A 27,531-nucleotide genomic window follows, 5' to 3' on the forward strand; every position below is an offset into this window, starting at 1 on the left:
TGGGGCGACAGGGAGCAGACTGGGCAGAGGGGCAGCCGGGCAGGTGCAGACCAGGCAGGGGCAGGAGGGGCCCTCAGCTCCCTGGAGGGAGGGGTGCCAGGAGGAGCCCAGTGAGGAGGCCCAGTGGGGTGCCCAGGGTCAGGGACTGGGGGCTGATGGGCAGCAGAGGCAGGGCCTGCTGATGGGGGGCAGGGTATCAGAGGATCTTCAGCACAGATGCCCAGGCCACAGTGACAGCAGAAAGCAAGCGGGGACAGCAGGCACAGAAACAGTGGCCAGCAGGGTGTGCTGGGGCTGCAGGCAGAGCTCGGGAGCAGGGGCTGTGCGGGGCAACACGGGGACAGCAGGTTGCCATGGTCCGTGACACCCACCAGAGAGGTGCTGGGCAGCAGAGGGTGAGGGCGATGGCCAGGGATGGGGCGGTGAGGCTGGTCCCGCCGCTGCCTCCTGGGGCGGGTCCCCCAGGTTACAGGGCAGCGATGCAGGCCTGCCCAACGTGAGACGCAGCCTGCCACCTGGCACGCTGGCAACAAGTCGAGATGACCACTGAGTTATTCTGAAGATTGAAATGAGAAACCAGGTGAAAAGGAACTTCCCGCCCCATCCCTTCCCTCCCACACAGGGCCTCCCGACCAGCTCTCCCCCTTCAGCCTCCGCGTCTCCACAGCACTGGGCACGGTTTCCCACTGGCAAGGTACAGCCAGAAATGGGAGGCGACGTGGAGTCCGTGTTCCGGGAAGCTGTCAGCAAAAGACAGGCTGTGAAGACTATCGCCTGCCCCTGGGGGGTGGTCAGGTCACAGCTGGGGATGGACAGTCTGCCTGTCCTCTGGGGCCACCTGATGCCCCTCTCCAGGACCCCCCACAGCAGTCCCCGCAAAGCCACATCCCCAGAGCCTCCCACACGCTGCTTCTCTCCTCCCAACTCCCGCCACATCTGTCCCTCCCTTCAGGGGCCCGCTGGGGGCCAGCACTGATCTGACAGGTGAATTCTGAGCTGGCCCCCTGAAAGCTCCTGTCCCTCGAACGGCTGCACCGTATCATCGGGCAGGTCTTGGCTCAGACGTTCCCCCTGGACGGCCCTCCCAGCTCCCAGGCCTGTAACCACCCTCTGGAATGACCATGCTCATTTGATGACAGCTCCCTGCCAACATCCGCCGCTGGAAAGCAGCCCACAGGGACCAGGCATGCAGCCCCAGTGGCTGGCAGAGCAGGGGATATTGATGCCTTCTTGTCAAATGAATGAACAGGGGTCAGTGCCTGCTCTTCCACTCCGCTGCGTGGGGAGCTGGCCTGGGCCTCTCTCTCCTTACCCGTGAGGTCTGCTCTAATAAAATAAAAATGAGCCCAGCATTGCTTTCATTATTACCACTAAGAAGAATGCTCCCTCTTCTCCATGAATCGGCAAAAGAGTTGAAAACTGCTCTTTCCTGAGGTTTAAGAGTTCAAATGAGAATGACCGTGAGAAAATCAGGACAGCCTTTCTCAGGGCCAGGAAGACTGCAGAGATGGCCCCTGAACTCCCATGCAGGACCTGGAGTCACAGCCATCCTTCCTCCCGAAGCCGCAAGTCCTCCGTGCACAGCACCTCCAAGCGATTTTGAGAGCCCTCCTTTCCCAAGCTGCTGAGGCCTTTAGCAGTGACCCCGCAGCACCACACTTGTCCGCACTCACTTCCAAACCAGTGAGAGGAGGTGAATTGTTGCTCATGTCCCGCTTTTGTGAACTTCTAGCAGAGAAAAAAAGTGGCACAACCCCAAGAGGGCCTTCCAGACCAGTGACCCTCCTGTCCAGGTACTTGACCAACAGGGTAAAACCAAGAACATGCTTTTAATTGCACCTGACAGCCTGTGTCCTTGAAAGGTTGTGGGCTCGTTCCAACACACACAACTCCAGCTGTGCACAAGAAATAAAGTCCTCCACCTCTCTCAGAGGAGCCTATGGGGAATTAGGCACAGAAATAGAATTCCACCAAGTGGACTAGCGTGCAAAGCAGAACTATCTCCCACATTCAGTCAGCCATCGAGAAATAAATTCGAAGAATGAAAAGTGGCCTCTTTGTTTAAATAGCCACAAATCCATTTTATGTTGTCTCTTCCCAATCATACAACTTGAGAAAGTAGTGAAAAGAAGCCTTTTGCTTAGGGATGACCCTTCAAATAATGTCGATATTTTGGCTGACTAAAAATGGGATATCAGGAGAATTTGTAAATATGAAAAACATGTAATCTCCTACTAATTAAAGCATTTCTCTATCAAAGAAACATTAAACAAAATCAGGAATATTAAAGTTGAGTCACTAGAGGGAAAATATTCAGTATATTTTTCTAGGGAGCAATTTGACAGTATTTACATTAACCCTTAAAAATAGGATATTTTGATAAGCAATGTAACTTAATGGGAATTCATCTTATGGAAATAAAGATATAGAAGGAAAAGAATCAGCTGTAAGCACTATCTGTTAAAGGAAATTTGGGAAGATCCTGAAGTCAAATCATGGAGGATTTATTAAATATCAACTATAGCTACTCAATAGACTACTGCGCAGCCATTAAAAATTATATTGAATGTCTTTATAGACCCAAAGAAATTACTGAAATATCACACAGGAAAACAAAGTAACTAAAACAAAACAGTGCATTTTACAATTCAACTTGGCGACAATATATGTACTTATATATGCGTCTATACTACATATGCACAGCAAAGGGACGAGGGACTTCAAGGAGGTGACAGAGGCTATCCGACAGCTGAGACAGAGAGTGTTTTTATAATTTTTTTTCCCTTTTATTTTTATTTCCTGAAGTTGTTACAGCGAAATACATTGTTTAGGTAGTAAGAAAAAAGCAAGAATATTTCTGACTGACTAGGGAAAAAAAATCCAAAATAAACATGAGAACTGACACAGAAGGAATGCCTACCCACATAAAGGGGCTGCTGTCCCCACCCGGAGGGGGCACCTGAGCCACGCTGGGGTGAGCTCTGACCCCCCGACCCATCAGGACCCATTAGGAGGGAAGGCAGAGACGGTGCATTTCAAGAATACTGCCCACATTACTTGAAGAATATAAAAGGCAAAGATATTTAAATGGGACTTAGTCAGATAACTGTGTACCTGAAGTAAAAAACAAGTTCTAGACAGTTCCCCACAGGGACAAGAGACACCCATCAAATGTCCTGGCTGAAACACTAGGACCAGGAACTGCATTTGGAATGGCCACAACACAGATCCAGCAATTTTTTACCGAATTCATTCATTCCGGGGTCCAATTTCAAGCTTCTATTACAATGCTTATTGAATAAAAAGTTACATTAAAAAAGACTCAGTGTGAAAAAAACCTGACTGTAAAATACAGTATGTATTATTTGACTCCAGAGGTTTGTCCCGTGTCTGGAATCGCGGATCGGAACACCCGGAATCTTCCAGGCGAGGGGCTGTGCTTCCTGACGCCGGCTCAGACAGTGTACCTCGGCTCTCCTTCGTGTTTCCCCCTGTGGTGCTTCAGGTAGTCGCTGTGCAGCTCCTTAAAGACATCCCTCGCCCCTGGCTGCAGGGACGCCCGCAGGAACTGCACGTCTGACTCGATGCAGAGATCCAAGAGGAGGTAAATGCCCTCCTGCAGGAGGCTTTTCACTGCCGGGTACAAGGTGACCTGGAAAGGGGGACACGTCTCTCCATAACGGCAAACAGCCAGAGGCCACTTGAGAAAGACAGTCCTTTAAAAATATTTTGCACATAACTTAAATAATTGAATATTCGTATCTTAAAAGTTTGTATTTTGGGGAAATAGATGCCAACTCGAGCAAACAAATACCTGGAAGAACACATCACAAAATCACAGGCGAGGCTTTGCTATTCAGTAAAGGATGTCTGCGTGTTTACCAGGGGCATTTAAAACCTGGAATCTTTAAATTTAAAAATCTTGTAAAATCAGCACATTGTATCAAATCCTTCCATGTGGCAATCGCATCAAATCCTTCCAACCAGGCAGGCAGGTTCTGACACTCTCCAGACATTGATAGATTCATATTAATAATCAGATCACATCCTAGGCCCAGCATCAGATGTGATTTATGATCACACTTTTTATTTCTGTCAACAATCATACAATGGGACCCAAATTTCTAACTGCCCAGAATGCCTGAATGGTTCCCTGCAACTAAAGAATGCATTTCTTCCCAGAAATTCTGTATTCACTGAAATTTGGGGTCACAGCAGGAAGAGCGGGCAGGCCAGCCCTCTGACTCAGAGGTACAGACAACACAGGTTTTCATTCCAGAGTCAGACCAACATCTAGACCAGAAAGCCAGAAAAGCAGGCTCTGCTCACATTGCCACAGCCACTCAGGCTTCAGCCGAGCTCAGCGCTGAGCAGCCTGACCCCCCAGTAGCTGAAACCAAAAAGGGGTAGGGGGGCTCCAGCCGGCAGGCCTGGCATCTGGCTGATTCTTATTAATGTCCTTATGACCTACTAGAGTGTAACACACAGATTCTAGTGAGGATGTATTTTATTAACTAGGAGACACCAGAGTCAGCAGGGCAACCACTGGGGGGGCAGGGGGGTGCACACTGCTAGTGAGGCGATTTGTTTCTGTCGCTAAGATGACACTGTCTGTCGGCTACGGCCACTTCCACACGATGGTTCAAAAATCGTCCGACAGCTGCTCATCTTAAATGGTGCTGCTGTTGCACAGGTGACAAGAACGCTGGAGGACCGCAGGTGGACAGACAGCTGTCTGACTTCACAGCCATTAGGGTGGGGAAGGACAAATGAGACAAATGGACAGAAGGAAAATAAAAGAAGCCCTGATCTTACTGGCAGGGTGAGGATTTTGCAAGTTAGCAGATCATGCATTCATTCAATCCTCACTCACTGAACACACGATTCTGCTTCCAGAGGCGCAGGAGGCGAGGAAGGCCTGGCAGGCCTGCAGTGGGGGCGCCCCTCGTGCGGCATCTCAGCAAAGCGCGGCCGGAGTGCACAGCTCGGGGGCTACAGGAAGGCCCACAGTGCCCACACAACCACCTCGCACCTGTATGTTGCAGACAACTTTATAAAACAGTCACTTTCTACAGTATACTGAGATCACGGGCCTCTGAATGAAAACATCTCCAAGTAGCTTCAAAGGGTCTCAGGCAGGATGAGCAGTAGACTATTTACTCCAAGCTACCAACAGAGAGGGACAGCTGTAAATTTGATCTACAGGTAAAAGTAAAGACAAAAGTGACCACCGTTTTGCTGATGCGCCTCCCCTGTGACATGACCGCATGGGGGGCCGAGGCCGGCGGGCGCCGCTGCTTCCACTGGCCAGTCCCACCAGGTCATCTGCTCAACTACTGAAAGACCTTTGCCAGGACCCCGTCCCCCTCAGAAACATGAGGGGATGCAAAGGAGATTTATTTCGCTATGCTTGCCATCTAATATTTAATTGCACTTAAGAAATGTCTCTGGTCTAGAAAGATTTATGGCTCTCAGTAGAAGCCTCTGATGCATAAAGAATATTTTCTTTATTATTGAAACAAAAGATAAAACATAGTCTATCCTGCCAATGGACTTGGGCAAGCTGCAGCCTTAGAGAATACCCAAGGCTCCCAAGATTAAAAATAAAAAAAAAATAACTGAAAGCAAAAATTAGGCATGAATAAAAAAGCCAAGAACCACAGACCTCTCCTATCTCAGAATAGCAATTAGTGACTTGAGGGTTCAGGCCCTTACTTAAATGATATTACCATGTCTCATTTTATTCTTCGGAGAAACAGAAAATAATGCCAGCTTTTCTTTCAGCAAAAGCTTACATATTAATGACTTGAGTGCTTGGGAAATACCAAGATTCTATAAAAATGCTACATAACACAGGGAAAACAAATTCCACATCCACATCTCATTCAAGGGATGATCTGAAAGGGTGTCCGTGTGCCCCAGCTCTCACATGCCCTGTGCCCGGTGAGGGTCCAGTGCACACCCATGGGGTAGGCTAATCCCTGCAGCTTTCCCCCCAAACTCCCACCTGGCCAACGGCCCACCTGAACGATGGGCATGTCCACAGGCTAAGCCAAGCAGCGCCAATGGGTTTAAAAATTATTTAGTAGTTACCAATTCATCCTGAAACAAGGTCAAGATAAAAGCCAGGACTTCGGAGGAAGTCCATTCTGCCTCATCTCCCTTGAGAAATGCTGACGCAACAAGTTTACCAGTGGCTTTAAGGTCATTCTTGTAAGATTACAAAGGGGGGGGTTACTCTGTGGGGAACAGTATAAGCAATATAGCTGTATGTGTGTAATATGCACACAAGGAGATAGGTACACACATGAACACATTGTACTTTAAGCCACTGGCACTCAATTTAAATAAAGGACGGCATGAAGTCCTGTGTTGGACTTACTCTACAGGTCACACGGGTGTGTGCAATTTTGAAAATAGCACCCTGACATTCTGAAGGGAGACTGCTGTTGAACAATGAATTAATTATCGATAATACTGAGTCAAAGACTCAGATTAACTGGGACAGTATATTTTGTTTAATCTAGCTCAGCAAATCTGCTGGTACCTCTACGTCACCTACTGAGCGTGTCTGAGTACAGTCACAAGCATGGTGGACCCCAAGAGACCTGCGGACTCCTGCTGAAAGGCCCCCCTCTTTCTGTTCACCAGGCTACTTGGTTCTAGAAGAGTTCCTGCTCTCGGATCCGGTACCACTGTATCTCCTTCATTATTCAAGATAGTAACCAAAACAGGCCCAACGTTTGTGCTGGAGCAAGAAGAGACATCCAGCGATTACTGAGTGCTGTCTGCATACCAGGCACCGCCGGCCCTTTGAACGCCCTCACGCTAACCCTGCGGGGGCGCTGTGAACACTGCAGATGCACGGGGCCATCTGCCACAACACGGGACTGTCGGAACCAAGATGCCATCTGCCGCGCTGGTTGAGAAGCCCAGCGACACAGGCGGTAAACGAGAGCGGGTGGTAAGCCAGCCAGCTCGGCCTACCTTCTGCACCTCCGACACGTACTGGGCCACCAAGAAGGGTGAGAACACCGTGAGCTCCTCGACCTGAAGTGCGATGTGGCTGTACATCCTTGCCACCAGGCGGGCGCACTCGAGGACCACCGGCAGGTCATCTGTGCTGCCTGGGGAAGCAAAGCGTTTCCATGTTGATTAGTTCAAAAACCGTGTGTGTGATTCCTTTAATTTTATACTTTTAACACAGCTCAAAATTAATCAACCCTACTGTTTTTTTCCAGACTCTTTCATTGGCTTATTTTGCAGATAGGTGGTATGTCCAAATACTTATCTATTTCACAAACAAATGAACACTTGAAATACTCAAGAGAACGTGGGAATTTTTTAAGAGCCTAAATAGAACAATCAAGATTTTTAGGACATAATCTAGAACTGCCATGGTATTTAAAAGGAGATGGATCTCTACAAGGAGGGCTCGAAATAGGAGAAAAATGGAAAATTTCTTGTAAAAAAAGGTTTTTGACATCATAGGATTTCAAAGGTGGCCTAACTATGTCTAACCTCCTCGCATTTCAGGAATTGTTTGTGTGGAATTTTCTTTTATAGGCAGGTAGACATTAAGCCTCAACCATCATTGCTAGATACACCCCTGTCTTTCCAGATTGATTTCCAATTCCTACTTCTTTCTACCTATAGGTGCCAGGACCATCCAGGCCCTTCCTAACAAACTCCTCCCAAGAATTCCAGCAGCCTTACTGTCCCCGCAGCCCAGGTGGCACGACGTCACATGAGAGCCTGGGTGGGAAACCCACACACGCCAGGGCATGTTCCCCACTCCCATGCAGCATGGCCACGTAACACTTCGATAAAGTTCTAGAAAATGCAAACAAATCTACAGTAACAAAAAGCAGACTGGTGGCAGCCCGGGGCAGAGGCCAGCAAGGGCAGCGGCTGGAAGAGGTCTCCGGCGCTGATGCGGCCGCTGTGTTTCGATCGTGGTGGTGCTTCCCTGCAGGAACCTTTCAACATTCGCTCAATCAAATGCCTTAAACAGATGCAGTTTGTTACACATACACTGTGCCTCAAAAGGCTTGGCTTTTAGAACCCGCAACGTCTTTTTTTGACACCTTGAATCACCAAACATCTTACATATATGCAACTTTTCTGCATCAGTATAATTTTATGAAATTACAGGAACTGCTAACATTCACTGGGCATTTCCACAGGCATACGCTTGAGTAAGGAACTTGACACCTGATACAGACCATTTCTTCTCTTTTTTCAGACCACTCAACACACACATGCAGTTCACAACATCAAAACCTGGCACTGGGTATTTCAGCCACAGATTTAAACGTGGTCGTAAAAGACTGCATTAGATTCCAACAAGAAGAGTGAACACTTAAAGCCCTGCCCAGTTACGCCACGAATACATCAGAGAGGAGGTAACTGAGCTGCACCAGCATGCATGCAGCAGAGCCCCACACTCCCTCAGAACACACCACGAAGGGCACATTTACAACTACACAGCTTCACGCAGGACACGCCTGTGCCACGTGTCGGGAGCTGGTCCCACTGCCGCTCGGCGGGGCCTGGGCCTCCCTCCCATCTCCCGTCCAGGCAGCATTGCCAGCCGGTACATGCAGTCCTCCTTGATGAGCTCAGATGTGCTCTCGGGCCTCCGCAGAGCTGCAGTTGGCCACAAGCAGCTGACCCAAGTTGGCCGGGGACACGGAGCCTGTTCCTGATCCTCCTCCTACACGTATTCACAACACGACATGATGCGCGGTCTGCACCACACATGGGAGAACTGGCCACCGGTCGATCCCCAAATGGGCAGAATAATTCGGACAGCATTGCCCAGCTTTACACCTTTTCTCTTTTCTCCAAAGTTGCCTGGTTTAAGTAACTACTGCTTAAATCCAAAAGTCAGAACCTCACATTGCGGGAAGAAGTAGACTACCACCCATTTATTTTGAGCCAGTCTGGAAGCACTGCCACCGGTCCCTGACACCCCCCTCTGTGGTCCCCAAGCACAGCAGACACAATCCTCAGGCTTAATTAGCACATCGCATGGCATGAGGATGGCTGCCCCATGCTATGCAAATGGGAAATTGTGCAATATAGACAGTCTCACTTTATGTGCAAATTTTTAAATGAGACTCTCCCCCAAGTTAGAAATTTAGCAAGAATCTACAAAATGCAAGGCTGGAAAACAAGCTGTACTCTGTGCTACTGCCACATGGCGGTTTGCTTTCTCTGTAAACAAACGCAACCTTGCCAAGATGAGGCTGGAAGGGTGAGCTGCAGAAACACCTCCCATTCATAAATGAGGAGCTCTAACACCAACCTGTCCTTTCTAATTTCTCCGTTAAACTATGGGCTCCTTATGGGCAAGAACAGGGTTGTCATCATTTTTATATCCCCTTTATATGTGAATAAATATTCCCTGAATCTAGACCCTTTTTTTATTTACCCAGAAAAAGAACTACTTCAGTTAGGTAATATAAAATGCATTCAGTGTTCTGAAGAGTTCTAAAAAATGTGATGGTGTGATTTTTTTTTTTTTAATCATTGTGAGTATTCGCTTGATGACCTGAATGTTTCTCTTATTTAGACTCAACTGTGTGGTTTTATTTTCAGGAACACATGTTGCCAGAGACGCTGCAAGATAAGCACATTTGAAATCATGTGTTTGATACTGTTTCTCCGAATTACCTTTATCTTTCTGCCGCCCTTCATGCATAACTGAAAACACCAATCTATTAAAACAGCTCAGGAAAGATGGGCTGGCTCTCAGCATTACCTGTAATAATAATAATAATAAGCAAAAGCATATAAAAATGTTAGTAGTTATTTATTTCAAGTTCCTCTACTCTAAAGGAACTCGTATTTCTTTCTTTCATAACTTTATCACGATGCTCAACAGTTGGGGCAAGTTCTCTCTGCCTGGACCTTCTGGGGAACTTACTTAACTGACATTTGTTTCGGTGGTTTGGCGTAGGGTTTCCATGCCGCATAACTTCAGAAATCTAATGGGGGTAATCCTGGTGTAGAATTTGCTGAATCTGTATCTTTTACTGTAAGCTGTTGCTAGTGCATTCTGGAAATGGGTAAATAAATAATAAAAAGAAGAATAGCCAATGTATTCAACTGCAACTGGCACTAGAAAAAAAAAAAAACACTACATAAAGCAAATGTATTTAAGATGAGGATCAAAACCTCTATTTTTCAGTGGTGAAAACAAGTGGCTGGGACTTTATCTTGAAAAATGGTATGAAAATTATAAAACAAGCTTCTTTTATATTTAACCATCCTTAGATTGTGACCAGACCGATAGATACACTGTCCAATAAAGCAGCCACGAGCCACATGTGGCTACTTAAATGTAAATCAATTATGATTAAAATTCATTTCCTGGTCATACAGTTCCTAGATCACATGCAAGTAGTCAGGACACCTGTGGCCAATGGTTACTGCAGACAATGCAGACACAGAACAAGCCGACACCCCTGCACGCTCTGCCGGACAGCACTGCTCTGATTCTCAGAATGAACAAAGAGCAAATCAAGTGTCGGGATTCTCTCCTTTGGTATAATTTATCCAACCAAATTCTTGGCAGTATAATGTCACATTCTTTATATCAAATTATCAATTTTGCAAGTATGTTCAGAAAGAGGTCATTTTTGCAAAGATATTCCAGGGCTTCATCAAACTTCCCAAGGACCTCCCTTAATCCTCTGCTATCATATTAATTAAAAACACACATACCCAGGGCTAGAAATGTGAGTTCACACCCTGGCTTAGTATGTGATCTTGGATATATTACTCAACCTTTCTGTGCCCATTTCCTCATCTGCAAAATGAGGACGGGCTGCTGATCTGCTGGGTTCCCTGGCCGGGCTGGCATCATGCTGTCACTTTCAGTTTATCTGAGCACATGCTGGTGCAGTGCTTTTACCAGCACAGACCTACTACGTACACCGCCAACACGATGATCATACACTGCACGGGGTCCTCTTGGCCCACTCTACCTGACAGGCAGTATGAGAGTCACATCATTCTTTATTGCAATAGCATGCCATCATCCTTGTCAATTTTCTCCTTTTATTAAATGGCCTAATTCTGCTAAATGGTCATCTGTTGGTGGTTTTGCAGCAGAGTCCTACAGAGCTTTCTAATACTACCTTCACCAAATGCATGAAATCCTGCATCTTTTGCAAGATGGACAATTCCAGTTTGTAAGTGATTTGTACTGCATCTAGTCTGTACAATCACACGGAGATCGAATGACCAGCAGAGACTGAACAACAGAGATACCCATGAGAAAGGGACTGTCGGGAGGAGGGGGCACCGGCGGGGGCCCAGGAACACAGGCGCTGCTCTGCCAGAGAGGAACGTTTTTAAAACCTGCATTACTGGCAGGTCTCTATTCTTAGAACATTAAACCAGTTAAAAATACTTGAATGTGCCCGCGTATGTATTTATCCTATTTGCGAGTTCCCAGGCATCATACGGACAGCGGTGGCACCGTGAGAACAGCACAAAGGCACCCACAGTCCTCAATCTGAGACTGAGACTCAGCTGGGTGACGCTGTCAGATCATTTAGCAGCTCTGAGCCCCAGTCTATCAACAGAGTGGCACTGCCGCCACCTACTTTACAGACTTGTTGTAAGGATGAAACGAGACATACAGCAGATGCTCCATACATGCCGGCTGAGCCAGCATCTTTTCAGTGGGACACTCATTCCTACCTCAGTTGGAGGCAAAGGCACGGTTACTATAAAGCTGGGACGCTGGGTGCCTCACTCCCTAAATCCAGGAAGAGATCTGAGGAAGTGAGTGACATTTAAACATGAGATTGGCAAAAGCGGAATAATTTCTGATGAGCTTTAACAGCTAGTACACAAACACTGTTCAAAGTGTCAGACCCCCACAAAGAGGGGCTCAAACAGCCTGATGGGGAAGGTCAAGCATTTCAGGGCTTAAGAAACCCTGGAAATTACTGGAACCAAAACATCTGCTTAGCAAATCATTCTTCTTCTTATCCTGCAACAGTATAGTGGTTGCACCGCTGTGTTTCTGAAGCGGCAAGCGGCTGCTAACAAAGAAAAGGCTGCCTGGTGCCCTCTCCTCCTCACCTTCGGGTGGCACTGCAGGATGGAGAAGAGGACGCTGTGCACCTTCAGGAAGATGCTCCCATACTCGGGGGGCTTCAGGTGGTCCAAGGGGACCGTGAGCAAGACACTGAAGGCGAGGCTGACGTGGTGCGGGTTGCTGATGGTCTGCTCCCCCCGCCACAGCAGCACCGCCAGGACGTCCAGAATGGGCCCAACCACCCCCAGGGCCGCGGGCTGCTCCCGACAAGCCTCACGGCTTTGCAGCTGCAGGACAAGGAGGAGAAAAGGAAAGAAAATGGAAGTGCTTCTCCACAGAAATAATTCAAAACCTGAAGCAGAGAGCAGCCAGAACCAAAATGTCTGAGAATGCCTGAAATGAACTCAAGTGGGCAGCCTGAAGAGACAAGGAGGCCAAAATTCAGTTTCCAAGGGTAACATATTTTGCTGGATTCACTTGCCACGAGGAGAAGCCATTTCTTACGGGAGAGTTGACTTACCCAATTTCTTACAACAAGAAAACTTGGTATCAGACATATATACTCATTAGTTCTACATGTCGGTAGTTAAATTCCACTTGTCGCATTTCTTAAAAACCAGCTCTAGTTAAAGAGGTGCAGTTATCTTTCTAGAGAATGAAGAACACACTCGAGATTAGGGGTGCTCAAAGTCTCACCCATGCAACCTGAGAGAACTCACCTGCAGCGCCCCCGGTCCCCCAGACCCTGCCATGCGTCCACAGCAGCCCTGGCAAGGCCTCAGAGGCCCGATTCGGCTGGCTCATCTCCCCCTGGTCCTCCAGGGGGCTGGCTTCCTGCTGGCCCCTTTAGGCTCTAAGCAGCTGCTGGTCTGCTGAGAAGCATGTGGCCCTGTGCACCCTGCCAGCACCAACCCACACATGTGGGCCCTCTCACCCCACTCATCGCCCTGACGCCCGCTCCCCACTCCAGGTGAAGAGGAGGCTCACCCGCCAATACAGACCCCAGGGAACCACAAAGCAGTGAACATCGGGTGTATTCCTTAGGCCCTTCTGCCCCAAGAACATGCTAATCGAGGGCAATGCTCTCAGGCAGCACATGCTAGAATGAGGTCTGGCAATGATGCCAAAACAGACTCTGCGCTTTCAGATCCAGGTGAAGCACGTTGCTACCGGGCTCCATGGTGATAGATCTGCCAGGGTAAGCCCAACCTGAGCTGGGTTTGTGGCCAATGAAACAAAAAGTCACGTAACTACTGTGGCTATTCACCAGGTGCCAAAATTTAATGTTTGGGTGGGATTATTATACTCTTGTCTGCAACACTGCCACCTGGTTCTATAAAGCCATTTTTTCTCACTATATCACAGACTTTGAACACCAACCCACATGCTCCTACAAATGAATGAATTCACTCAACTAACCAGAGAATTTTGTGGGGATAAAGAAAGCCCCAGAATTCCATTGCATCTCATCTCATTTAAACCGGCCTCCTGCGTAGCCTCAGTCAGGCCCCTCATTCCCTCCATCACTGCCTGTCTGACAGCCCTGCTGCCCCCCACACCTGCCCACAGCACCCCCTCACCAGTGGGACAGGACACATGCTCACAGCCATTCCAGGACACAACTCCAGAAACACTGCGCAAAGCCAGAGAGCGGCAGGAGCTGCCCCTGGTCTGCCCAGAGGAGGCTGAAGAGCCGGGGCGGGCCTCCAGAGGGTACTCACAGTTAGAGCAGTGATGACCTGGGGGCATGCCTGCCAGAACAGACGTGCGTTCTCTCCATCCAGCGGGCAGCTCAGCAGCAGCTTGGTCAGAGTGACGGCCGACAGGATGGCCTAGGGGAGAGGGCGGGCACTCGCTAGAAAGGGCCACCTCTCGCGTAAGAGCCCCATCGTGGAGAGAAGCCCGGGCACCGGGGCTGAGGCAGCCAAGCAGAGCCCATGGGAACAAGGAGGCCTGGGGTTCACACAAGACCCACTTGGGGTGAAATCCCAAGGAGCGGTCAGGCAATCGATGGTAAGATGAGCAGAACTGTGGCAAAATAAGGGCCTCTTCAGGGGCGTCTCACTGAACCAGGTGTGTAAGTGTGCCAGGAAGTGAGATAAAGGCCACGACGGGCACAGCTGCCTGGTCAGAGACCCCGTCCCGCCAGGAGGGGGCCTGGCCATGGCCGCCTGAGCATGAGTGACAGATGCTCCTGGTGGAAGGGTGGGCCAGCAAATTGGGTCAGCAGCTGAGACAGTGGCGGCCTTAGGCCTCAGGAAGGGGGCACCCCTGCCCACAGATGCCTGAGCTGCAGGGCATCTCACACCAACTTCAATCTCACGCCAGCCTCATCCTCTTCCCAGCAGTGCGGACCCACCGAGTTCTGGCTTCTGCCTTTGGCTCTGGTTTCCCCTCTCTGGCCGGCCGCATCCCTAATGCCACCTGCCAGCCACCCACCCTACCCTGAGTCAGCCCCACCCTCCCACTCACCTGCAGGACACGTCCCTTAGAAGGGCCTGCAAGCGGGCCCCTCCTGCGCACCCACCACCCGCCTCCTGGTCTCCCCAGCTATGCCTCCCCACTCTGGGCCACCCACTGAGCCCTGCCCATCACTGAAGGCCCAACTTGAACCTCACCTAGTCCATAAATCCTGGCTGGTTTCAACAGAATTTATGGTTTGTTTTATCTGGGCTTGTGGAAGGGAAGCCCAGAGCCTTCTCAAAGCTGGGGCCCAATCGTGATGCAGACGGGCACCATGAAAACTGCCAGAGACATGGGTGCGTGCCTGGGGACAGGGAGGGGTGGTGCAGAGAAGGGCCCTGGCCTGGCCTCACCCCATGCCCTCGCACAGGAGGTGCAGGTTCCCCCAGCCCCACCCCGACTCCCATCGCCCTCTCCAGTTCTCCTCCCACTCAAATCAAAGCCCATCATAATCAGCCGTCAAGGAGCCACTCATCAGGCAAAGAAAGCCCAGAACTGGAAGACCTGGGCTGTAATCCTGACCCTGAGATACTTAGCTCTGCGGCCTTTTCTTCCTGTGTGAGCAAAGACACAATTGGCCAGGTCCAGTGCACAGGGCATCAGAGGATGGAGTCCCAGCACGAGAGCCCCACGCAGATGCTCTCCAAAACGTGTACCGCCACATGCAAACACAGGGTTTTACTAGCAGCAACTAAAGAACTGATGTGGGAAGGACCGAAGGCGGCCCCTGACCTGAGAGAGCCTCACATGGGATCCAGGCTAGGTCACCGAATACAGTATAGCTTTTCAAGAAGTATGACGAGAAAGGTCTCAAACAAAAGATGAGTAGAATTTAACTTCTTTACGTGTCAACATTCCGAGTATATCTCATACTAAGTACATACGGCTGTAATCTGAAAAGGCTCCACTTTGGAAGATAAGGCCTCCCTGCACTGAAGCCGAGGCCTCTGCAGGGGCCACAGCTCCTTCTGTCAACTCCCCCGTTACCTATCATCTCTACTGATTGATTCTGTGTGTTTGGTTTTACAAGCGGCACCGTATGTCAGCTCAGTTTTCCCAGCTGAGCCAGGACCACATCTGGGCCTGCCCCATAGGGGCAGAAAGGAGCCACCCACCGGCAGATCTGCCTTCCACGCGTTGCTGACGTCCAGCCCTTGGAGGATGCTTCGCATCACCACCCTGAAGTCCTCTGTCGTCCCGACCTCTAACATGTGGGTGACGAGGACTCTCAGATGAGGCTTGATGTCCTGAAATACCTGACTCGGAATTGCAGGATCTGATTAGAAAACAAACAAAAACTGTTCAGACGTGACAGGCGGGGCTGGTGAAATAAACCAGAGTAGCCACGTGCTGGCACAGTCACCATGGAGGGCGCACGGGGCACTCGTGGCCCAGGTCAAACAGCACGCTTGAAGATGACGTGCCCCCTGGTGCAGCTCACCGCGCACCTGCACAGCGCAGGGAAGGCCGAGGGTGACGGCGAAGACCTCTAGCAGGTATTGTCTCTGGACCCCCAGGGAAAGGTGACTGCTACTCCCTTTATGCTCTTTCCTACTTCCCGTGTATTCTTTTATAAAACCAGTAGGGTCTCCACAGGGGGGTGGTCCTTTTAGACAGATGGGAAGGTTAAAGAGATTTAAATCTCTCTCCAGACCAGCTGCGGTCATCCAGCTGTCCCGGTGATGTAGAGGTCCCAGGGTCCTCCGGGGCAGGGCCTCACAGCAGAGCTCAAAGCCAGGGCCCTCAAGGACCCTGGGAGTGTGATTCACTCCCTCTCCAGCTGCGGGCTAGCCTGGCAGACCAGCCTGGCAGACCTGCCAGAACACCTTCCCATGGCCCCGTCTTTGTTTACCACGTTCAGCATGGCGGGGGACAAAAGGCTTTGAGAGAAAGATCTAGGTCCAGGTCTCCCACAAGTCATTAGGACCTTGGAGTCGTGACCCGTCTGAGGCTCAAGTCCCTCATCGGTGAAACGGGCCCAATGGTGTAGCTCCTGTGGCAGCAGCAGAGCAGTGCCTACCACACAGAACACAGCATGAGCCCCCCGCCCTGCCAAGTCTCTGCTTACCCGGGCTGGGCCTGCGGGCCCCTCCCAGGGCACGGTCCCACAGTCCCAGGCACTCGGGAGCATTTCCTGGGATTTACGTAATCTGTGTCAAGATCAATACTTCATTATCCTCCAGAGCAGGATATGGCTCCACATACATGTGAAGTATTTTTTAAATGTTTTTCTTGTCATTGAATTGAGACAGTCTCTTTTCAGGAAGCAATCCTTACAAATGCTCGTTTTTATGAGCTGTAACCTACCTGAATCACCCAAGAACACAGGCGGGTTCTCAGCCACAGTGACACCCCCCCCACCCTGTCCCACCCAGGCCTCAGGCCACCCCTCCCTCAGCACCACTTCCAGACTTCTGGCCACTGTGATACCTTCTCAAGGCAGAGTCTAGCAGCCCACGTACGCCAGGCCAGGACCCGCTGGCAACACCTGGGCACACGGTCTGAGGGGTCAGCGGCAGCTGGCCTCATGTCCCCTCCAACCAAGGCCCCATCCCTGCAGTCAGAGGCACCATGAGTGCAGGGACACACAGTAGGGAATCAGAGGCCCCCACAACTCACAAGGGTTGGAGGGGGAAAAGGACACATTGTTTTCTTTGACAGAGGGACAGGGCGGCCAGACCACCAGCTGCCCATTTATCAGGACACTCACATAGAACATGGAACCAGAGTTACTAAAAGACTAGGTTTCAGCCCCCGTTAGGGTGAACACTGTGCCCTGTCCCTGAGAATGAGGCACCATGGCCTTCTGGTCATTCCGCCATCGAGGCAGAGGCAGAGAGGCTGCCGGAAGAGCAGGGTTACTCGGACCATAGCCCTTTGGTCCCAGCCGGGCCCGGGCAGACCAGGTGGCCTTCCTTCCTACAGGCCCCGTGTACCACTCGCTCTAGGGCATGCATGCGGCCCCACCTCGCCCTGCCCAGCTTCCCCACTGGCCACCACGGAAGCTGGCGAGTACCCTGAGAGTTAGGCTTGGCTGAAGGACCTCCCCCAACCTCATCTCAAAGGGCTGTCCTAACTAACCTCCACTCCCAGCAACCAGAGAAGACAAACTCAAGCTTTGAAACCATTAGGGATGAAATCTGGCCCATTAACCTCTAACAAGGGGCGAGCAGACAGCCCAGGCCGAGCTGGGCCCAGTGAGCAGCTGTGCCCCGCTTGATGGCCAGATGCCGCCTAGAGACTAGGGTTGAAATTCTGCCTTCAAGGAATCCTATGGGGCTCCCTATAAAGTAAGTCATTTGCATTTTTTTCAAGTTGGCAGATTTTATATTTTTCTTCGGTCAATTGACAGCATTGAAGATCCGACACAGAAGAGCCTGCTAATTAAGGATGAAATTATCCATGTTGCCCACCTGGGCCCAGGACAGATAGAGGTTAAAAAAAAAGGGGGGGTTAAAAAATTTTGCAGAGAATGCACATACTATAAAGGAACTCCTGGCAGAGAGGGTTCCTCACCGCTCACATGCCACACCTTTTGAAACAAACACCCGCCCCAAAGTGGCAGGGGTGGGGCGCTCAGCTCACCTTGCTGGCTGCTTGGCTAGCTTTTACCAAAAGCTCCACAGTACAGGACAAGAGAGAACAGCTTACCTGCAAGAACTTTTCTCATAGAATGAAACATGGAGGCAAACACAGACTCCTTCTTGGGGTGCAGGTCTGGGGCCAAAAGAAATTGAGTTAAAAACTCCATGGCTGCCTGGAAAGATGGAGTGCTTTCTGCCAGAACTGGCAGCTCCGACAGGATCCGAGAGTAAACTCCCTGGTAGAGGGCGGTACGGGAGAGCTGCACCCCGTCTGTCACTTGGGAAATCTCCGTTCCTCTATGCCCGCAGCCCTGGCCCACGTCTGCTTCCAAGAGCGTGCTGACCGACAAGACAAAGGCGGCGGGAAGGCACCCACTGGGGGCCCCGCGGGCCAAGCAGAGCTGGAGCACGCCTCCCATCTGGAGGACGGCCTGCCGCAGCAGCTCAGGCAGTGCGTCCGGGGCCTCGTGCTGCTGCTTCCGCTTCCTGACGACAGGCCCCAGGACTTGGCACAACTTGGTTAAAGATACCAGAAGGAGTTGCTGGCCCGGAGGATTCTCATTTTCCAGCTGTGTGCCTGATGTGGCTTCAGTGTCTGTCCTTGAGAGGAAGGCGATGATTTTCCCAAAATTGAGCACCAGGCTGAGCTTCACCTGAATTAGCATCTGCATTAGCTGTTCTAAAAAGGTCCCTACCACTTGCAGGAATTCCAGCCAACAAGGGTCATCCAGGTCAGTAAGAAATCTACTACTGGCTTTGAGCAATGAGGTCAGTACGATCTCAAAAATATCACTAGCATACATGACCTTGAGCACTGCTCGGGCACTTCTTCCTCTTTGCAGATAGCCAAGAAGCCAGTAGCAAGTTGTCAAAAACTTGAGCGTCAGTGAAGAGGAGCATGAGCTCCCTAGCGTGGAGATGGCCATAGCCAGTAAGAGAAGAAAATAATGCACGTGATGAGGAGTCAAGAGGCTGTCCAGGCGTAGAGCAGAAACAATGTCCAAAAGCCCCAGGATGCTTTCTAACTGTTCTCCCTCCAGCTGGATGGGGAAGTCGCTCTTGACCAAAGACAGTAAGTTTCGGGCAATTTCTCCTCTTAGTTCTGCACCTGCAGGTCCCACTTCTGCAAATCTCTTTTCGCACTGAGTCACAGCCATGCAGCCCTTTTCAAAAAGCCAGGGTAGCTGCTGACGGAGAAGACCCGAGTCACTTTGGATGCCAGAACACAGAACATCAGCACATCGTGCAGCCATGCACGTTAAGAAAGCAGAATGAAGGGCCTGCATTTCTGGAAAGAAAGGGCTGTGAAGGACCGCCTGGGAGGCTTTCTCAAGTGTGATGTTTGGTTCTTCGCCTGCTGAGAATTCCTGGGCTCTACTCATTGGTAAAGTTCTCAGCAGGACACTGGCCAGGTATCGTACATCATCTGCACAAAGATAGGGTAGTAAAATTGTGAGGTTTGATACGATCAGGTGCCAGTGTGCTACAGGGTACGTGAGTGCATTCACTGTCCCCACCTGACCGTCCCAGGAGGCTGTCACCCTCTGGTCCAGGCGTTTTCTGCCAGAACCAAGTATGTACGCAGCATCACACCTCAAAGTGCGGAGGGCTTCTTCAGACTGGAAACCAGTTTGCATTAAAGTCCTCTTCATTTTCTGCAGATAGAGCTGTTCTAAGCAGTACCTGCCGAGAGAGTCAAACCGAGCTGTTAACTTCTCTATCTTCTTCCAGTGTTGTGCCTCTACACCTGGGAGCGGTAAAGGGAGGCTTGAGGTCTCTAGAGCACCACCTGCAAGGGTCCCAGACACAGACTGGTACTGGCTACAGTTTAAACTGAGCATGGCGTCCACCTGGGCCCAGGTGTGAGAGAGCAGGAGCACAGAGTCACCGACCTTCTGCAGCCACAGCTCCAGCTCTGGGCCCCGGGGGTCTAGGAGGAGCGCCAGCAGGGGCCTCACCAGCTCTCGGAGCATCCCCTCCATGGTACGCTGAGTCCGTCTGACAACGGGCAGGGGCGTGCTGCTGTCCAGGCTCCTCATGTTGAACAGGATGCAGTGCAGCAGTGAGCTCAGGGACAGAGACTTCAGCGCCATGTCAGTGTCACCCCGCAAATGAGGCAAAACCAGAGTCTGGAATTTGTCCAGCACAAGGGTCCACGTGTCTAAGACCTGACTCGGAGACAACTCCAGGAGGCACTGGCGGAGTGCCGCAGAGGGGCCTGAGGCCAGCACAGGCTGCCTTAGTGACTCGGCGGCCGGACAACAGATCACCCCCAAAATCTCCTCGAACAGCCGCGGCACCTGTCTGAGCTTGACATATGTCTGGAAGAGAGTGCCGATGAGTGCCTCCTGGGCTCTTTTGGTTCGGAACTCTGTTACTTCAGCATCGATCCAGGCGGAAGCCAACAAGTCGTCCAGGTCCGGCTCCAAAATCAAATGATTCAGAGACATCAAGATCTTCAGGCAGCGGAACCAGGCGGGCACGGGGGCCTGTGGGTGGTTTATCAGCAGTTCGGCCAAACGGCGGTAGAAGCGGAACTGAGCCTCACCGTGCCGGATCCTGTCGGCAGCTATGTTGTAGACATTGCTGTCGGCCACGGAGGTCAGCAGCTGTTCCACGACCAGGAGCTCCGCCGTCCAGTCGGAGGCAGAGAGGGCTTGCATCTGCCCCTCCGGCAGGTGCCAGATTCTTAAGCAGCCAAACAGCCTGGGGAGCGCCTGGAAGCAGAGGAGCTGGGCTCCCTCCTTGAAGTAAGAATCCAGAAAGAGCTTATACAGCAAGGCCACGGAGCTGGCGACAACGGCGGCATGAAGGGATGGCTCACAGTGGCCGGCGTCCACCAGCCGGGCGATCACAGTGTCCATGGGCGCTAACAGATTCTTCATGACCCCCATCTTCGCGTCACCTTGCTGCTGGTCCAAGAGCTCCTCTTTGTAGGATGACAGCAGCTCAGGCTGAAAAACGCCACCTCTGAGCATGGCCTCGATCTGGCTCCTGACATCCCGGCTCAGCCCCTGCCGCAGCTGACCCTGGCCGGCCTGCGTCCACATGCCGCCCAAGAGTAAGTGCCTCAGGACCAGGCAGGGCTGGAGCAGGTGTCCAGTCACCTCCCCGAAGGCACGTCTTGGGTTGACCTGCTGCTGCTGGATGGAGAGGTAACGGCCAAGGGCCAGGTGGATGACCTCGAATAACACGGCTGCCACGGCTCCTTCTGGCTGCTGACAGGCCAGCCAGCACAGCTGGCTCAGCAAAGCCACTGTCAGCTCCTGCCTGGCCGTGTAGGTGGCAGCAAGGGCGGGAGTCGAGAGGATGGTCTGGCAGCAGCTCAGCACAGCATGAATGTTTCTCAGGGATCCCGGAAGAGAGAACTCGGCTATTCTCTCATTTATGATCTGAGCATTAAGAAAGCAAGCAAGCTTGTTACTCACCCAAAACCCACACATACACACACAAAAATACCACAGGATCGATAACCTCACTCCTTGCTCTCATCTTGAGGAAAAAGACTACCCAGGTCATCACATCTAAATGGAACTGACATCTGCTTGATACACCAGAGGTAGGCAGAGGGCCTGCTTTGATCCCCTCACACATCCGTCTCCTACTGACATAAACTGGGAAACGGGATCAGTGCCTGTGTGAATTTGCTGCCCCTTTTTTACAGAGCTGGCTTTTATGACACTCAAACTCCAAAAACCACTTAGATCCTAAACCTGAGACTTAGCTTAGACACTACAGGTGGAGGGACAGTGGCTTTGGGTTATGATCCTGTAGTTCCAAGATACATTTTTATAGTCAATGACACTATCTCTATTTTAAAAACTAAAACCAACAGCACCTTAAAAGAGGAAAGCAAATGTTGCCAGTTACTACGTATTATACAGCAAACCCAGCCTACTGCGTCCAATATTCTGAAATTCACAAACACCAGAAATTAAGAGGGCCAGGTAGACTCCAAAATTCACATATGGACAAAGTGACTTGTTCCCAGCTTTACAGCATCTGAGAATTAAATTTATCCTGGGTGCTCCATTTCAGCAGCCCAATGACACAGGTATTAGCTCACTTCAAATGGCTACTGGCTATGGAAAAGCTGAAACAAAAATGTCAAATACTTAAATGCCAATGCTCTGCTACAATGATCTCCAAATATTTCTGATTACATACTCATCTATAAAACTTTTTCCACATTTATACCCAATAAGGGTAATTTATTTATAAACTGTATGCATGTACTATAATACTAAAAAAGCATGATAGAAATTAAAATGTGACTTTTTCTTAAACATACAGAGATATCATAAGCTTATCTTTCCATACACCTAAAGGACCTTCCAGAATAACTTTGGTGATGACCACTGGCCTATTATTTTAAAAAGTGACATATAATTTAGAACATAGTTTCAAAAAACACTAAAACCTATTAACCATTAGGCAGCCCAAGGATTTAATTTTTCTCTTACCAGCCTTTACTTTCTCTTTCTGCCGACATGCTCGTGCACGTAAGGCAGTGTAGTGTGGTGGTGAACAGCACAGGCTTTATAAGTAGGCAGATCTAAGTTCAAATCCAAGCTGTACCACCTACTACCTGTATGACCTACTGCAAGCTCCTTAACCTCTGAGCCTGGCACACACTAAGTGCTCATTATTGGTGCTTTTTATTGTCAACCACTATTTTCACAGTACTTCAAAATACTCAAGTTTTGACGATCGAAGGTCATAATTCTGATCTGAGGCTTCAAAATTACTTTGAGTCAAAATCTTTGCGGAAATTCCTATCCAGATTTTGGCCTTTGATATCCCTCCAGGTGAATAGAAAGGGGTGGGGGGAAAGAAATCACAAAGTAGCATAATTTACTGGCTACCTTTTCCAATTAAAAAGCTAGCCAAAACCATAATGTTGTTCAAGTAATTGTACATTAACGATATCAAAATTAAAAAAAAATTAAAAAATTAAATGTGGTTCTGTTCACTAACCAAGGGTATCTAAAAGGATGCTCTAACTGAATACGGGCATTCTAAATCATAATTATTAGAAAATAATGATTGCTTAAACTCAGTAATACTTGTTAGTATGTACTATGCAATTGCCTGATTATACAATAAACCCTGATAAATATTTACATATCTAATAAACCTTATTTTACTTAAAAAAAAAGCTAGCCAAGAAGGGCCTAGTGGTTATCAAAGGGAAGGGGTTGAGGATGGTGGATGGGGAGGGTGGGAGAAGGGGATTACGGGGCATTATAATTAGCACTCACAATATAAGTAGGTCACGGGGAAGGCAGTGCAGCCCAGAGAACACAAGTACTGACTCTTTAGCATCTTACTACACTGATAGACAGTGACTGTAATGGGGTGTGGGGGGCACTTGATAATATGGGTGAATGTTGAAACCACAATTTTGCTCATGTGAAACCTTCATACGATTGCATATCAGTGATACCTTAATGATAAAAGAAAAAAGCTAACCAATGATTTTATGAAATAGTTCCAAGCACTTTTCTTGAATATTAAATGACAAAGTGCTTAGCACTGTGTAGAGCATACAGTATGCACTCAATAAGTACAGTCATTATTACAATGCTAGTAACATTATTTCCTTCTCCTCCTTACCTTTATAGTTTTGGAATCTTCATAAAATTAACCCTAAAACAAGCTTTCAGCTATAACAGAAAATCAACAGAGATGCATGCAACACATAGGGGACAACACAGAAAACTGTTAATTACCTTAACAAGGGAAATCTGCAGATTAATTATCTTCCCATTCTTGAGGAGATTCTGTAATTTTTTGCTACGTAGAATGTTATCTATATAGATCCAAAGCCTTTCAACAATGTCTTCCTGCAGTTCAAGTTTTTTCTTATAAAATGCAACCAATGACTGTCTTGCCCAATCAAGTAATACCTGAAGATTGAAGAAATATACTCTGAAAATAGATGAATTTCCTTACCCAGAAAGAAAAAAACTGGACATTTATAGGGAGAGTCCATGCATAACTTAATTCAATTGCCAGGGGGAAAAAATCCCCTTTAAAACTGACCTTTGGTAATATTACATTACATCAATGTTTTGGCATCTTAGAATGTTTATTACTAAAGAATAAAAAGAGAAAAAAAAAAAATTCTCTTCATCTGGGGCCAAAAGAAAAGTTTCAAATGAAACTCTTAACAGTCCCTTCTAACTTCTTTGACATTACACTAAATTTCAGAAGTTAGAGGCACAGTGATGGCTCAAAATGGCCACAAGATGAATCGCACAAAAGAAAAATGCAGAATCAAAAGACGGGCGCCTGTGTCCTGGATTCCCATGCCACTCATCGCTTGACCCCTAAATTGTATTTATCTCATCCAGAAGACAGAGACTGTCTTTTGGGACATAATACACAAGTGCTTTATAAAAAGGAGAGTCGGACATACAGTGTCCATTACTGTGATGCGTCCTCACTCATGAACAAGGACAGAGATGGTGTGGCCTCGACTCACAATATCAGAACTGCGGTCCACAGTACCAAGAGTGACGATTCCCAAAGGCAAAGCCTCCTCGGAGTAAGGAGAGCGGACACCAAGACAGGACTTCCCGCCCCGACTGGCCCCTTCACCTCGCCTCTGACAGCACTTGCCAAGTGACTGTCAGGCAGCCAGGAGGACTCTCAGGTGCAGCCACACCTAGAAACTACTCGATGTAGTGGCGTACTTCATCACCAACACACTTACTTCAGCCTCCTAATGGATGTTACCCACCTGTGACACATTTTGGGCTGTCTTCTTTAACACTAGCATATGGGTGCATGTTAATCCAATTTCATGAGCTCCCATTCTAGTGTCTCTATTATATTAACAGTATTTTTTAGCCAAACAAGCTTGAGAAATGTGAAAAAAAAAGCCATGCCTTTCCTGGCCCCTGATTTATTTCTAGAATGGTTTATACTAAATACTAAAGCTTCTCTACTTCCCAACCTTTAATTCAACAAATTCCAAAGACTGCACTGACAAGCAATTGCTTGGGGAACCTCATTTTGGATTTACAAACAAATGAAGCTACCAACGGATGCAGAACCTTACTTCTTAACCTACTTATCAATCTGTTCAATGACGCATATACTTATTTCATAATATAAGAGAGGTTTCCAAACAGAATTGCTGAGGTTTTTATAACAGAAAAACGTTAACAAAATACCTGACTCTTATTTTTTTCATTGACATTACTTTTTACTTCCAACCATGTTTCCTTCCTGAACATTTTCTCTGATACTTTTAAATTTTAAGTAAATGTCAGTACACGATCTACACAAGTGGTAATTACTTTAAGTTGTAAAAATGGAATTTTCACATTAAACTTACTTGTTCTTTGTTTGGAAGAACACACTGGTGGGAAATCCAAGCAAAGTGAGCTAGTTTCAGCTTATTTTCCCAGGAAGTTGTGTTGCTTTTAAGCTTCAGGGAAATGCCAGAATAAATAGCAGCCATTGCTATACTTTATCTACCATTTAAAACAATAGAAAAAAATATTAAGGTCAGATTCAACAGGCACCAGAAAATGAACATTATGTTATCTTACTGTGTACATAATATATATTCCTTTTAAAAAACTGAATTAATAAAAACACATCAGTATAATTGTGGTCATACATCTATATGTGAGAAGCTTGACCCCATGAATTTTCTGGGAGAAATCCAAACAAAAGCAGGCAGGAGATGGATCTCACACACATGCGCGAGTATTTCTGCTGTGATCAAAGTGTTCAAATTATTTATGAAAGGAGATTCATTCACACCTGGTTTCAGATTGAAAAACGTTTTGCACAAATTCTCTGAAATACACTATGTATTATGTATTAGGACCAACTCCATTAAACAGTTCAGAGATAAATAAGCAACATTTGGAAAAAGTAGTATTTCTCCAAGTAAAAAAGAAATATAGTATAAATCTAGTCCCAACAGAAATACTGTTCAGCTACAACAGTAACTTCCCAAGATTATTCACTTAATGAAAAAGTTTAAACACACACTGCTTCCAAAGACTACAGGAAATACAGTTGCACAATAAAGACTATAAAAATATAATACAATAAAATCATGACGAAAGAAGGAACACACACCAACTACCTATATAAACTGAGGTAAAGGTAGTCTGAGTTTCCTAAGTCATAGTAAAAAGGGGAAACATACCAGATTAAGTCTTTTTCATTATATAAAAGTAAACAAGTCAGTTCCTCAAAAGATAAACAGTTTTATGACAGTTTATACAGAAATACCATTATCATATATTAAAAAATTGGACAAGGGAAATATCAAAAAAAAGATTGCAGTCCCATGACTGTACTATAAACACTGTCAAAACAAAAAAAATTTTGCTGTACTGAGGACTGGACGACTTGCATTTTTTAACAGTATGGGGCCTGAAATCCTAGAAACCTACCTTCAGAACTTACTCTCAATAGGTAAGAAGGAGCGAACGTCGGATGAGGGGCGCTTACATTCAGCAGGTTATCCTTCACCCTACTACAGAGAACAAGAACACCCCAGGGCTGTCAGCTGTCCTATGTTGTCAGAACGCCCAAAACCCATCAACAAAGACATATTTAACTTCTAAGTTCGATGTCAGACGTCATCGTCACAGCTACAAAGTACTTAAGTATTTGCAGAATTGGCTACAAAGACGCCCAGACACCTGCTGGAATCTCCCACCGCTCGGCTCTCTGGCGAGCGTCTTCCCACTGGGTGTGAAAAGCCCCATGCGGACAGCCAAGCCCGGTTGGAACTCCCGCAAAGGCCGCTTACGCTGGAATTCCGAGGAGTAGAAGGGGCCAAGTAAAAAGAATCAGGAGAGAGCAGCCAGCGATGTGTGAGGTCCAAGGAGTGAGCCCACTGGGCTCCCGCCCAGCCCTTACTGACCGCAGGAGGAGCCGGGTCCGGGAAGGGAGTGTGGCCCCAGGTAAGGGGCCCCCCCGGGGGCCTAACGGCAATAGGGGCCGCGGGGCGGGGGGCGGAAGGCCTGCCCAAGTAAGGAGTTCACTTGAAGCCCCGCCCCGCGTAGGGTCCTACCTGCAGGCCATCCCTTGGGTAAGGAGCTCAGTCGGGACCGGCCCTGGGTGGGGGCTCACCTACAGGGCATCCCCTGGGTAAGGAGCGCATAGAAGGCCGGCCCGGGGTGGGGGCTCACCTGCAGGCCGGCCCCAGGTAAGGGGCTCGGGATCGGCCCTGGGTCGGGGCTCGCCTGCAGGCCGGCCCCAGGTAAGGGGTCACTAGGGACCGGCCCTGGGTGGGGGCTCGCCTGCAGGCCGGCCCCAGGTAAGGGATCCCCTGCCGGCGGTCCCCGGCCGCCGAGCGCCCCCGAGGCCGGCGCAAGCGGCCACCACGCGGGACGGAGCAGCTGCCCGGACGCCCGGCACCTACCACGTGGCCCGCCGCGTCCTTCCGCC

The 27,531-nt window shown here is 48.9% G+C and overlaps 1 protein-coding gene across 5 annotated transcripts; it reads right to left on the minus strand.

Annotated features, from left to right (window-relative positions):
• Nucleotides 1-2,764: 2,764 nt before the first annotated feature.
• URB2 (URB2 ribosome biogenesis homolog) lies at nucleotides 2,765-27,528 on the minus strand. 5 transcript variants are annotated; one of them, XM_036904703.2, is made up of 11 exons: nucleotides 27,273-27,528; nucleotides 26,542-26,608; nucleotides 25,451-25,589; nucleotides 23,838-24,014; nucleotides 18,173-21,497; nucleotides 15,637-15,797; nucleotides 13,780-13,890; nucleotides 12,103-12,345; nucleotides 9,679-9,766; nucleotides 6,988-7,127; nucleotides 2,765-3,652 (listed from the first exon to the last, which is right to left on the minus strand). In XM_036904703.2, exons 3-11 carry the CDS (start codon nucleotides 25,574-25,576, stop codon nucleotides 3,455-3,457), a joined length of 4,569 nt encoding a protein of 1,522 aa, XP_036760598.2. In that variant the 5' UTR covers nucleotides 25,577-25,589; nucleotides 26,542-26,608; nucleotides 27,273-27,528; the 3' UTR covers nucleotides 2,765-3,454. The 5 variants fall into 5 exon arrangements, with proteins under 5 accessions (XP_036760598.2, XP_036760581.2, XP_057346206.1 ...); XM_036904686.2 differs by having other exon boundaries at nucleotides 26,529-26,608; XM_057490223.1 differs by having other exon boundaries at nucleotides 26,542-26,611.
• Nucleotides 27,529-27,531: the final 3 nt, after the last annotated feature.

The sequence above is a fragment of the Manis pentadactyla genome, chromosome 12 (genome assembly GCF_030020395.1).
Source record: "Manis pentadactyla isolate mManPen7 chromosome 12, mManPen7.hap1, whole genome shotgun sequence".
NCBI lineage: Eukaryota > Metazoa > Chordata > Mammalia > Pholidota > Manidae > Manis > Manis pentadactyla.

Bases quoted from the DNA above. Each gene is read 5' to 3' on its own strand.
- URB2 (XM_036904703.2), bottom strand. From the start codon at position 25,576: ATGGCTGCTATTTATTCTGGCATTTCCCTGAAGCTTAAAAGCAACACA. The intron at 21,498-23,837 runs GTAATTAACAGT...CTTAATGCTCAG, and splicing joins TGCAGATTTCCCTTGTTAAG to ATCATAAATGAGAGAATAGC. The intron at 9,767-12,102 runs GTGAGGAGGAGA...TTATTATTACAG, and splicing joins TCCTGCAGTGCCACCCGAAG to GTAATGCTGAGAGCCAGCCC.